The 14,174-nt window shown below is 37.0% G+C and overlaps 1 protein-coding gene across 1 annotated transcript in view; it reads left to right on the forward strand.

Moving 5' to 3' along the window:
* The first annotated feature begins 2,760 nt into the window (after positions 1-2,760).
* SLCO1A2 (solute carrier organic anion transporter family member 1A2) overlaps positions 2,761-14,174 on the forward strand; it is a 30,192-nt gene continuing 18,778 nt past the window's right edge. Inside the window, exons 1-4 of the mRNA XM_015235674.3 lie at positions 2,761-2,902; positions 4,920-5,052; positions 8,968-9,074; positions 11,770-11,916. Of these exons, the coding sequence (XP_015091160.2) occupies positions 2,761-2,902; positions 4,920-5,052; positions 8,968-9,074; positions 11,770-11,916 (529 nt within the window). The remainder of the gene's footprint in view (positions 2,903-4,919; positions 5,053-8,967; positions 9,075-11,769; positions 11,917-14,174) is intronic.

The raw sequence follows: 14,174 nt of genomic DNA on the forward strand, positions 1-14,174 counted from the left end.
CCATTATTTTGCAAGGGGACCATAACAAATTATTCTAATCTTTAATCTCACTAAAGAGTAACTACAGTGATTTGATGTAACTTTTTCAATGGAAAATTAACAACTAAATCTTCTCCAACGTCATTGCTTTCGAGATCTCAATCAGAAGCTTCCTAGGTATTTTTGTAACACAATGGATTCTGATTCTGTTCTTCAAACTTAGTATTTTCTTCAGAAGAATGACTATTTATGATTTTGTCAGAAATTTAATAGATTTTTGTCTCCTTAAAAGAATAGAACTAAGAAATATCAAGATTTAAAACATAAATATCTTGGAACACTCGGAAGAGCAACATGGGAGAAACTGAGAAAAGAATTGAAACTCATAGAATAAGATGTCTTTCCAAGTTGAAGGTATGGACTTGCTTTGTGTGGATAAATGTATTGTACCGTATATATATAAATTTTTTAAACTTAGACCTTGTAAAGTTGTTCATATCCTCATGTAGTGATCTAATATTAATGTCCTAAGGCCTGATACATCGATAATTTCTTGCTTTAATGAAGTTGGTTTGTAACTGAGAGTGTGTCTAAGTAGGATTATTGATTCAGGCAATTTAATCAGAAATAGTTTTGAGGGGATTTAAATGGAAGACGGGGTCGTAAACATTTTCAAGCACACATTGTATTAGAGCAGGACTTGTTTTTCCTGAATCAAAGGCCAGTTTAATTCTTACCCTTCTGGGGCTTCTAGGTCAGAGGAGTATGGAGGTCACTCCTGGAAAATGGTTCATTGGACACAAAAGCTTTATTGATCTGTATGCAGTGATGACCTCACAATGACCCACTAAAACAAATGTTTACTTAGAGCTTGGGCAACATACCAATCATTCTCTATAAGAAAAATGCCCGTTTGGTTGGCTGTTTCTGGTATTCTTGACTATTTCAGAGCAAATTCTTTTTGCAGAGCTTCAAAGCCATTTTGCCTTCAAACAAAATCTGTATTTTAAACCAAGGGCTTCGGGAAAATTGTCTTGATTCTACAGCTAGTGCCTGCAGGTGGTTTCCAAACTATGACACTGCCATTAATTTTCTTCCCTTCAAAAGTTTTCTGTTTATACATGTGTAGGAAAAATCTATGCATGTACAAAGTGGAGAATCATGATATAGATGTAAAAAAAATACTTTTGCCCAAAATGCTACTTGAATTACATTGTTGTTCAAAACTCCCTGAAATTATCCCTTAATTCTCACGTCCATCTCCTGAAATGAAGAGGTTAGAAATAAAGATTGAGGCCCTGGCTTCCTAGGTGTGTGCCAAGTTCAACTACTTAGTTGCTGTGTGACCTTGGACAAGTTGCTTAACCTCTTTGTGTTTCAATTTTCTCATCTGAAAGAGGTAATAACAATATTCTTATCTCATAGAATTTGTTTCTTCTTACATGCTTGGAACAATGACTAGAAAACCGTAAAGGGTCAATAAACTGTAAAGAGCATTTGTGGAGAAAAGTCAAGTCAGGTGTTATTTATAAAGAATTGATCTTTAAATTTTATTTTTATTATTACTTTGGAGTTTGTCTGGTTTAGACATTGACGTGAATGCTATGGCAAAATATTGACAGCACAAGTTTATCAGATAAAAGAGACAATTGCTTAATAATCAGCTGTATTTTTCTGTTTCTGTGGCCCTAGAAATATGCTCCTTAAGCAAAATGTTTTAGACAGTATCAAAGTATTCAACAAATTTGCTTCAAACTCTAGGGCATTGTTAAAACCTGGTGGGACTAGCTCTGTAAACAGAGAGGTTATTTTGCATTAGACAAAGAGTCTGGTCATCTCTAGCCCAAGTCAGAATAGTCATTAGTTGCTCTCACTCTATGAATTGAAGCCTACAGTTTCGACAGCTCATCTAGGTGTTTCAGGAAAAGAGTGTTGGGATCATGATTCATCTAGTTTCCTTTCTGAAAATATTACATAAAATAAATCATTCTCTCAAGTATGGTCTTCACTTTATGTGGTAGACCCTGCTTTCTTTTACGTATAAAACCTGAATTATAAAACCATGAAAAAATTGTTTACTCTCAACAGTGTGCTTCGCAAAGATTTACAGTGTGATGACAGATTTTCTACAAATGATATTTAGTGTAAAAAGATAATTAGCTAGAGAAATATCTGAACTGTCTCGTCAGACAAATAACAATGTGAGTTTTGACTCCTGTTACGCTTGATATTTAAATTTCCCAGGTCTTTTTCACATAAATTTCTATTCAGAGTTCCCCACACTAATTGGTGCAGATAACGTCTGATTTAGGTGTATTTAATCCTGTTGCATTTCATCTTCCATTCAGCTCACTTTCAAGTGAAAGCTCTGAACATTTCTTTAAGATGTTTTTGAACACTTACTCTGTCATTAATTCAGTAGAGGTGTCCTGGGTGCCTACTATCTGCAAGGCATTTGCTAGACACCAAAGATACAAAGGTAAGTTACATACAGTTCCTATTATCAAGGTGCTCATAGCCCAGTAAGGGAGGAGGTTTTAGGCATCCAAACACGTAAATGAAGTGCAGTGCTGAAGGCTGTCATAGGGGCAGGCACACAGCAGGGTGGGAAGATAAGGAGTGAGTGGTCAAGGTTACCTTTAAAAGCTTCTTGAAAATGCAAGAGTTACTTGAATTGGAGACAATTGGTCCTGTGGTAGAAGATATTTCATCCAAAGGTGACAATTATACAACTTAAAAATAAATTTCTCATAAGTTTTCTTATACCTTTTTTCTCCCCAGATGTTTCTGTTGGCAATAACATGTGCATATGTATCCAAAACACTATCTGGATCTTTTATGAATTCCATGCTCACACAAATAGAGAGACAATTCAACATCCCAACATCCCTAGTCGGATTTATAAATGGAAGCTTTGAGATCGGTAATGAATTATTCTTGCGTTACATTCTTCTTATATATTATTTTATCAATGGAGCGAGTCTGAATTTTATTCTCTTTATTTGCTGTTTTAGGCCATTTAATCTGACTGAATATGTTTTCTGAAATAGCCTAGCTCACTTTGGAATATGCTTAGAAACAATTCACTTAAATATTATCCCCAAATAACACTTAAACATTGTCATGTGTGGTATCACAGGACTTTGTATTCTAAAATTAAACAATTTCCTTTTATTCTAATAGGTTTTTTTTCAGTTAGCTAGCATGAGTAGCAGAGTATTTAGAGTACTTATATTTAATCTATTATTTGATAACATTTAGGGTTTTATCTTTGTATTTAAAGTATATCATGGAAAACAAAGGGATCTATTTTCTAAAAGAAAAAGCGAATTTATTTTCTCTCTTTTTGTTTCTGGGAGGCTGACAATTCTCTAGTCTGAGTGTAGAGGAAGGAAGAAACTGCTTTTGCATCTTCCTGAATTTATTTCAGAAACAGCTTTTAGGGAAGAATAAAGTCTGTCCTCAGGCTCTGATTTCTGTGGCTGACTGGGAGGATGCGAGGACAGAGAGAAGGAACGAGGAAGGGAAAGATTTCTCCTGTGAACAAAGCAGCATAAAAACATGAAAGCTACTCCTTTATAGTTTTGTAATGGTTTTTACTTCCTTCGAGGTGAAAATTGCCTTTAATACTTTTAATCAGGATCTGAAAGAAAAACTAGGACTGAGCAGAGACAAAGCGGAAACAGGTGATGCTGGGTCCAGTCTAACAGAGAGCACAGATGCAAAATAACTGTCATTGAATGCAGTTAGGTTGGTGACACAGATATATGCAAGGTCCTATAGAAACACAGAGGAGGGACACAACCTCACTTAGGGAAGGTAGTCTCTTGAAAGATAAGTACAAATTTTTCAGATGAACAAACAGGGTTAGATAAGGGTGAAGAGAATTCCAATAGAAAAAGAAGCATAAGGATGAAACAGCACGGTAGCTTGTGTGGGGCACAAGATTCAACCCAGTATTATTGACCAGCCAAGCTTAAGGTGGGAATTATTAGGATTCAAGAATGGAGAAATGGGCAAGGGTGAGAGATGGGCTATGGAGAGCTTTGAGTGCTGGCTGTGGAACTTACTTTTTATCCTCTGGGCAACAGAGAGTCGCTAAGAGATTGTCAGAAGTTATTAATATTCCTGTGCCAAGGACCTCTTTGGCAATCTGGTACTAGATGATCTCAGGATAATATTTTAATTGTATAAAATGAAAGCCATATGGTTACAAAGGAAGCCAGTTATGTTTAAGTAAATTAGCAAAATATTAAAAACAACTTGTCATATAATAATTTTTGTACTTTTTTTTTTTTTGTCAATGGAGGTACTGGGGATTGAACCCAGGACCTTGGCCATGCTAATGCTAAGCATGCACTCTACCACTGAGCTATACCCCTCCCCCTAATTTTTGTACTTTTTACCAACACAATAAGTAACAGTATCTCCACCAATTTTGAAGTCATCATCAGTGTCAATAATATTTTGAGGTATCTGAAGCAACTGTAATGTCCTGTGCAAATATCTGTAACTTGTATTGGTGATAATTGGTGGGAAAAAAATCGTAGGTACCATTAATACTACCATAGTCTGTGTCTTCTTTCACTGTCAAAGAAAACGCTAATATTTAATAAAGTCAGTGAAAATACAGATGCAATTTTCGTTTCTCATTCAAGTTCATGGAATGCCTGGTTTCTGTCCATGGGCTTCTTCGGGATTTATAGATTACAAGTCAAGAATCCCTGTTAAAAGACTCTGTGAAACAGAGCCTCCTTTCAGGGCAGGAGCTCTGTCTTATTCATTTATTATTTCATGCCCCCCCCAGCACCAGGCCCAGTATTTAAGATATTTATTAATGCAATAAATGCTCGATGGCAAATGATTGGGTGAGGCTGTTAATTCAGACTTTGCTCACACTTAACTGAAATATTCATCTTTTCATCTCAATTTTTCCCTAGGAAATCTTTTGCTGATTATATTTGTGAGTTACTTTGGAACTAAACTGCATAGACCCATAATGATTGGTATTGGATGTGTGGTTATGGGCCTAGGGTGTTTCTTACAGTCACTACCTCATTTCCTCATGAACCGGTAAGTACCGCAGTTTCTGATGACTTTTTAGGTGCAGCTTTCAGCTGCAGGAAACGAAATTTGGATTTCCTTTCTAGAAACGATGCCTCTCTTGAACAATCCGATCACTAGAAAGGAAATAGAAATAGCAATTAAAAACCTCCCTACAAATAAAAGTCCAGGACCGGACGGCTTCACCGGGGAATTCTACCAAACATACAAAGAAGAACTCATACCAGTCCTTCTCAAACTCTTCCAGACGATTGAAAAGGAGGGAATACTCCCAAACTCATTCTGTGAAGCCACCATCACCCTGATACCAAAACCAGGCAAAGACACTACAAAAAGAGAATTATAGGCCAATATCACTGATGAACATAGACGCCAAAATCCTCACCAAAATTTTAGCAAATAGAATCCAACAACACATAAAAAAGATTATACATCATGACCAAGTGGGGTTCATCCCAGGGACACAAGGCTGGTTCAACATATGCAAATCAATCAATGTAATACATCACATCAACAAGAGAAAGGACAAAAACCACATGATCATCTCAATCGATGTAGAAACGATGCCTCTAAAGGCACTGAGCACTGTAAGGGGAACTGCCAGGTACAGGTTGTGTTCCACACGCCTGTTTTGTGCTCTTGGCTGTCTGGTCTCCACTTACAGGTCAATTTTACAAAACAGGAATTTAGGACAAGTCTTTCATGGAGTTGATCTGATGAAAAGATTCTTAGGACCAGGCAAAATTTAGGATTACCCCTTTCTAAGGATTAATTTTCTAAGACACTTCTAATTACAGTTGAGTCTCTGTTTAATTAGAGGTCATCAAGAGACAGACCTGTCTGAAGGTTGGTTTTTAGTTTTTATGAAAGTAGTGTGTGTGCAAATCTGTGAAAAATAAAATTATACTGAAAGACTTACATGGAAAGAAAAAAAGAGTTTCCCCCTGCCCCTTCGACATTGCTCGTATTATGGCTTTCCAGAGGCCCCCCCAGCCCTTTTAGCTCTTTCTTCAGCTATTTGTTTCCATTTTTCTAAGTAAATGTTAACTCTTTTCGTTTTTGGTACTTTAGTGTTACGTTATATATATATTGACTTCCTACTATAAAATCATATTTACTATCCCATGTGTGTGACTACATAAATGTATTCCATATTTCAGCTGTTATTATTCCTTTCTTATTTTACTTTTTATTTTCCCTGGATTTAATATTGCCTCATTTTTTTATTTGATTCATTTCCTTTTTATTTCTTACTAATCATCACCGAACTCTCTACTGGCAGGACAATGTCTTTTCAGTATCCTCATATATTATTTCAGAGGGTTCACCTTTGTCTTTGAGATACCTCTCCATCAATTCTCCATTTCACCATCAATTCTCCGTCTGCCATCTGAACTGGGAGCCTTCCAGGCCCCCCGCAGGGCTGCTTCCTTGAAATTTTCACTCATTCTTCTCCTTGGGGTTTTTTTTTTTTTTTTTGCCTCTTTCTTCCATTCAGTAACTTATTTCCTGGATAACACAAGTTCTGCTTTCCTTTTTACTCTTACTCCTTTCTGCAGAAAACATAATCTAATAGGTTTCTGAGAAAGTGTGTAAGGGAATTAAAAGGTTTAAGACCTTGAACATCTGAAAGTATTCCTCTTCTATCCCACACTTGGTTGATAGTTTGACTGGTATAAAGGTCTAGTTTGACGTGTTTTTTGTAGGAATTAAGACATTGTTCCCAGTGTTTTCTAGCATCTAGTGTTACTGTTGAAAATCTTATGTCATTCTAACCCTTGTGGCAGGTTTCTTTTCTCTGACAGATACTGGGGTTTTCTTTAAACTTGAGGCTGAATTTTTATAACTGTCTTGGTATAAATCCTTTTCCTCTATTTTACTCAGTGCCTTCAATCTGGACATTTGTAAAAGTTCCTTGTATTCTCTTTGATAATATCCATCCACCTCTCCCCATCTATTCTTTCTTTCTAGAACTTTGACTAGTTCTTGAATATTGTTACATCCTGAATTAAACTTCTATATTTCTCATCGTTTCTAGCTAATTTTCTATCGCTTTGTCTTCTTGTTATTTTGGAAGGGGGAGATTTCTTTAACTTTATCTTCCAAACCTTTGAATGGATTTCTAGTTTTTGCTATCATATTTTTAATTTTCAAGGACTCTTGTTCTTTGAATGTATCTTTTTAAGGAACATCTTGTTTACTTCAAGAATGCCAATGGCTTTTTCCAGCTACATTTTCTTCATCTGTCGTCATGTCTCTGTCTCCTTCAAATGTATGCTTTTTTTTATTTGCTTTGTCTCTCTTTATATGATAGGCTTCCTTCATATATCCCATGGTTCTTGATTAGCTCTTCACATTTAAGAGAGAGGAATAACAACACCAAGCTAACCAGAAGGTGTCTGTACATGTGTGGGACTTGGTTAATGGAGGACTTCTTCACAGCACAGGGACTGGATAATTTATAGATGGTGCGGAACTGCCCATCACCTGTCAGTTATCCCAGGCAGGGATTCTCCAATCTGTTGCCTGAGACATGGAAACTTAGCTACCAGCCAGGTGGGAGTGGGAACCTCACTTTTCAATACGTAGATTTTTCTCTTGCTTAATACCCTTATAAGCCTTTTCCGTTTCCATTTTAAAATCCATGAACTGTCATTTTGCTGATAGTTTGGGGATGAATGGACTTCGAATGAGTTCTTGGGCTTTAATGGATAAATTAAATGAAAAAGATATGTTATCTTCTTAGATATTTCTGAAGCAATCAGAAGTTTCCAGGCAAGGAGTTATTACCGTCTTTTTTATTTCCTATCCTAAGACAACATCAAGTAATATTCAGCTGTTCTTTATCTTTCTTCCACCCTCTGCCAAAGGTTACATTTTTTGTCTGAAGCTGGCATATCTCATGGGATCATAGGTATGGAGATGGAAGCCTTGTCCACACTTCACAGCCGAACTGTATGGGCATGACTGGGCAGTTGCTCTAAGGGGAAGTTATTTTGACCCTTTATATTATGCTCTATTGCACAGAAATTAGAACTATTAGTGACCTCCAAGTATAATATCCTTTAGCCCATTTGGAACTCAGAAGGGCTAGGTTTTTTTGGGTTTGTGTGTATGTGTTTTGTCTTGTTTTGTTTTGTTTGGCTTTTTCTTATCTAATAGAAATATAGAAACCAAGCTAGCATAATTTCTAACAAAGAGAGACTTATCTGGGCCAATTTTCTTCCATTATTGCAGCTTGTAATTTACCTTCTGAGAAAGGGCATATGAATTTTGTGGTAATTTACCTAAGGTACCTAGTCACAATCTGTTAACCCTTTTGTTCTTATGAGAAGAGAGAAAGTCATCACATGGCACTGTCACAGTGTTTGAGTTTCCAGAAGTCTCTCATTACGAAGGGCAGATGTCTTGTTTTTCTCGAGGACTGATGAATGCGTTAAGAGATTATTGTCTGAATTCTCAGAAAGGGGGGGTGTATTTCTTTATAAGCAAACCTCAGAGAAGCCCACATTGGAGAGCTGTTTTGTTGTGTTGTTTTTCCCCCCGAAGCCTTTATCTTCTTAATTATACTTTGTAGAGTCTATTACTTTTCTTAGTTTTTGTTCCTTATCCCACAGTAATTATTTCCAGGACACAATCACCTAAAATACCACAGAAGGTTGATAGTATATAATCTAAAAGGTAGGTCATACACATATAGATAATTAAAAGCAAGTGGTCAATGAATAGCACATTTACAGTGAGTGGCAAGTTTACTGCTGATGATGTCAATCTCTGGTGATTAGGTGGCAAAGCTGGAAAGATGTCCGCTTTACTGAGTTTGGCTGTTGTGTCTTAAGCGAAGCAGGAGTTAATGTCTTCACAATGTTCACACTGTCCTCGTTGGCTCCCTGACATAAACATGTCTTCCCTCTGTTCACACAGATATGAATATGAATCTACAGTTTCAGTTGCAGACAATTTGTCCTCAAAGAGTTTCTTGTGTATGGAAAATGGAACCCAGAAGATTTTCAAACCAACAGAGAATCCAGGTTGTCTGCCTACTTCATTTTTTGGCTTTAGTTGATTTGTAACTCAATACTTTCTGTGGAGGGGCTCCGAATGACTTGTTGGGTTTGGTTAAGTAACGTAAATAAACAAAAACATACTTTTTTCCCTCAGGGATTTTAGAGGGGATCGTGGTGGGGAAACAGGAATGGCAAATAACACAGAATGTTATTCCTCTTTATTTGAATGTACTTATTAAGGTTGCCTTGTCTACTTTTTTAAACGGTCATTTAAAAATAAGTCAAAGACACCCATCCAAGGACCACTGCGGAGTTAATTCCACAGAGGAAAATATTTTAGAAGGATGGGTCTCTGCTGATGATCTGGTCTATACAATTATCAAAACAGGAAATTGATGCAGAAACAAAGTTCAAACGATTTGTGCTATATGACTGACATTCTATAGCAGAGAAAGCAGGCGAGGATGCTGGAGTTCTGATTCGCTCTCCTCTCTTTCTGCTGAACTAGGAACTTGTCTTTCTGCCCCACTTCTCCCTCTTTACCTGAGATGCTACTTCACAGTCCAACTCAGCAGTGGTACTTCTTCCAGCTTCCTGCCATCCCAGCACCAACATTCCTGCCTCCGCCCCTTCGTGTGCTTGGGGACCTATATAATCTTGAAATACTTAGTCTGGAGGTGACCCTGTTGATTTATCTCAGACCAGAACATTTTTTTCTCCTGTGCCAGGGACATTTCTATGCTGGATTCGTATTACTGAAAGTTACGATGGTCCCCAAAGTTGGGGCTTTCACTGCCAGCATGGAATCGGAGGGAACCAAAACAGTTGAAAAGAATTTAAGAATAACTGCCTCAGAAATTCTAACCCAAAGGAAACTCCTGGGGAAACAAAGGAAAACTGGGACATCAACAAGGGCCTGTGTTCTCTCCTTGAGCTGGCTTTTGCCAAAACTAACTCAAGTCTTATTTCCTATTTCTTTTAATGTGCATTGTAGTAGATAAACAAAACCTTCCCAGGCTGGTGTATCTCCAGGAAAATGTGTTGGTTCCTTGATAACCTGATATTTTCAGTTTTGTTCTAAAGGAAACTTCGGGTTTGCCTATGATCTCTAGACACAAATAATTGTGCTCACCATAGATAAAAATGTGAATACCCAGAAATGGAAACTATGACTTTTCTGGATGGAGAATGACTGTGAGATGGCCTCACAAGAAATTTCCAGACCCAGCTGTGCTCAGGACCCTCACATCTGTGGGTGGTGCAGCTTACTAATCATCTGGGAAATGCAAATCAAAAAACACAATGAAATACAATTTCACACCTGCCAGGATGGCTGGCATCAAAATGACGACAAATAACAAGCATTGGCTAGGATGTGGAGGAAAGGCAACCCTTGTACCCTGTTGCTGGGAATGTAAATTGGTGCAGCCACTGTGGAAAGCAGTATGGAGGGTCCTCAGAAAATTCAGAATAGAACTACCATAGGATCCAGCAATTCTTCTCCTGGATATATATATCTGAAGAAAACAAAAACACTAATTTAAAAAGATATATGCACTCCAATGCTCACAGTGGCATGTTTATAATAGCCAAGATATGGAGGTAACCTAAGTGTCTATCAACAGATGAATGAATAAAGAAGATGTAATACACACACACACAATGGAATATTACTCCGCCATATAAAAGAATGAAATTTTTCCATTTGCAACAACATATTTGAACATGGAGAGTATTATGCTTAGTAAAATAAGTCAGAGAAAGAGAAATACTGTATGTTTTCACTTTTATGTGGAATGTAAAAAAATAAAACAAATGAATGAGTATAACAAAACAGAAACAGACTCACAGATACAGAGAACAAACTGGTAGTTACCAGTGGGGAGAGGGGTGGGAGGGGGAAGAAAGGGGAAGGGGGTTTAGAGGTACAAACTACTAGGGATAAAGTAAATAAGATCAAAGGATGTAATGTGCAACACAGGGAATATAGCCCATATCTTATAATAACTTTACATGGAGTATAATCTAAAAAAATATTGAATCACTGTGTCGTATACCTGAAACTAAAATAATAGTGTAAGTCACTTACTCTGATTTTTTTTTTAAAGTTATTCGGTGGTAACAGTATATAGTAGGCTCTATAGAGAAAATATGAAATATTTTTAGTTTCTATAAAGCAATTAGAACTGCAGAGAATTCAAAATCCAGTGAGACTCATTCAAATCTTACAAATACAGTGTCAGTTCTAGGGAAGGATATTTACGGTTTTTTTCCCTATTTCCAAAGTTGGTACATAAATAGGATAGCACTTACAGCAGCTAACTGAGTTTAATAGTTGGTGGTAAATTAGCTCTCTGCAGGGAAAAGAAAAGCCCTGAGTTTCAGTGTTAGTCAGTGGTATAAATACCCCCCATCAAACTTCCCATATGTTATCACTAAACACCGAACTGGGAAGAGATGCGTATACTCAGCTCTCCCAGCCCAGTAGAAACGGGCCCTAGCACACCGCTGACTGTCGGCCATATCTAAGACTGTGCCCCACAATGCAAGAGGACTGGCCCGATGAGTGAGTCACGGCCAGAATAGTAATATGCATTGTTGGCAAGGTGCCGTGCTCACATAAGAACTGTGAAATGCTTACCAAAAACTCAGAATTAAGTATTGCTAATACTTCACTATCAAAACACTAATGCCATGTCTTTTTTTGCTTTTGATGCAGAGTGTGTGAAGGAAGTTAAATCATTAATGTGGGTGTATGTACTGGTTGGAAATATTATACGTGGAATTGGTGAAACTCCCATCATGCCTTTGGGTATTTCCTACATAGAAGATTTTGCCAAATCTGAAAACTCTCCTTTATATATTGGTGAGTTGGAAAATCTGCCTTAGCCTCTTTCCGGGACAGTAAATTCCTTGAGGGTGGATATTGGTTCTTTGTTTAAACTCAGCGATTTCCAGAATGATAATCAGAGAGCTTTGGCACAGCTGGCCATCAGTTAAAGTCAGTTGAATGAAGCAATTACAGGCTAACCTCCAAGTAGGCCACATTGCTAAATCTGCTTTTTACTACTGAAAATACTATTAATCTAGTGACCCTGGAGTTCTATTTGACTCCCCCATTTCCCTTGGCACCACTCTATACTCAATCTGTTAAGAGATTTACCAATGTTTTCTCTAAAATGTCTCATATTTAAAACTCACTATTTTCATGACCTCTATTTTTGTTCAGGTCTTCATTGCTTCACCTGTAGATTATTATAACTTCTTTATTGGTCAGTTTATATCTAGTGTTTTTAATCAATTTCTTATAACCATTTTCACAGTATAACTTTTCTCAAACATTTTATGTCTTCTCTATCATGCTCATGAAACGTACTGAGTCTTTATTTATTAAATGTGAGCTCCCCACTTATTACCCATAGCTGCAGTCAATGTATCTATTTAGTTTTCTTAAAAGTTTCTCTATAACAACAGATTGTTTCATATTTTTCACAAATATCTGTCTTCATACTTTTTGTTACGTTTCCTGAAGTTTCCTTTTCTAAAATCTATCAATACCTCCCACAACAGGCAACATAAGATCCACCTTTGTATGTTGTCTTGCAATCTCCTAAATATTCTCAATTTAATATGTATAACTTGCTTATATCTTTAGTTACTCCATCTGTTATTGGTTACATAATCATAACTTTGAACACAGAGACATTTTGCTGTTAATGTAACACGTTTACTGTTAATGTAATGTTTTTAAAACCAGAAAAGTCAAAGAGGGTGATAGAAGACAGGAATGGAGCTGCACATAATGAGATTAAAATATTTAGGAACAATTACCTCAAGCAACTTTTGGTAATTTTTGATTATTTGGCAATAATCTTTTTCAGTGTTTTTCTATTTCAGTTCTTTCAAATCCCTTCACATACTTATACTGAAAGACTACAAAATGCTTACCTGCTAGAGATTAACAAACATCTTGTTATAACATGTGTTACTTTCTTAAACAAATATAACAGTATATAATATATAGAAACAACTGTGATCATCTCTATATGTCCTAAGATGAATAAGACATGGTCCATATAAGGTTTAGTATATAAGTAACTACATAATTATAAATCAATAAAATTTGATAAATATGTGTATATAATTAAAGTTGAAAGATTACATGAAATTTAGGGGAAAATGAAATAAGTAGGTATGTCTGTGTCTAATTAAATAACTATAAATCAATTAGCTACACATCAAGAACACAGTTTGGTGTTTTAGGAGATAACATAAAAACTAGACAAACTTTCAGGATCACCTATACAGAGACAATAACTAAAATGAAGAGGGAGAAATAAGGTTGCTATGGGAGGTCATATACCATACAGTGAGAGATCCTAGAATAAAATACTAGGGAACACTTCTACTTAAGTAGCAGAGTAGAAAGGAGAAATTTCAAAGAAGGGGCCGTCATAAGGGAAAAAATAAAACAATAAATGAACGTGTAAGTTCGGGGGACTTAGGAGGAAAATGTCAAAAGAAACTTGGCCAGTTAAGAGGATGAAGACCACAGAAGGACACTGGATAAGTGGCAAAGAGATCACGGGGGCTATCGGAGAGAATTTTGAGTAGAATGTGAAAGGATTCGAGTGGAGTGGGTGAGTGGAGAGGCAGCGAAGGCAAATGTAATGACAGGAAAGAAATCAGCGTGGATTTGAGACATTGTAGAAATCAGTGGATGGGGGCGACTGGACAAGTACACAAGAGGGAGCGTTTGGCTGAGCAAGACCTCAGAGAAGACAGAAAGGATTAGCATCAAGAAGTCAGGTGTGTGCCAGTTGGACTAGCCTCTAGAACCGTGGAGAAGGCAGAGGCAATAGAAGAAGATACATTTTGAAGTAAAGAGGAAGAAAGTTGAAGAAGCTCATGCCTGGATTTTCAGTAAGTGGAGAGAGCTCAGCATAGAGTCAGAGGTCTAGACGAGTCACGAGATAGCTGATGCTAACAGTCCAGATGAGTAACGAGTCCGGCGAGGACAGAGGAGACTGATGGAATTGGAAGAGAAGGATGAGGCTGAGAAAGAAGATGGTGAGAAGAGGGAAGAGAATTATCAGCAATGGTGAGGACAGAGCCAGAGGAGGT

Source organism: Vicugna pacos, chromosome 34, assembly GCF_048564905.1.
Source record: "Vicugna pacos chromosome 34, VicPac4, whole genome shotgun sequence".
Classification (NCBI taxonomy): Eukaryota; Metazoa; Chordata; class Mammalia; order Artiodactyla; family Camelidae; genus Vicugna; species Vicugna pacos.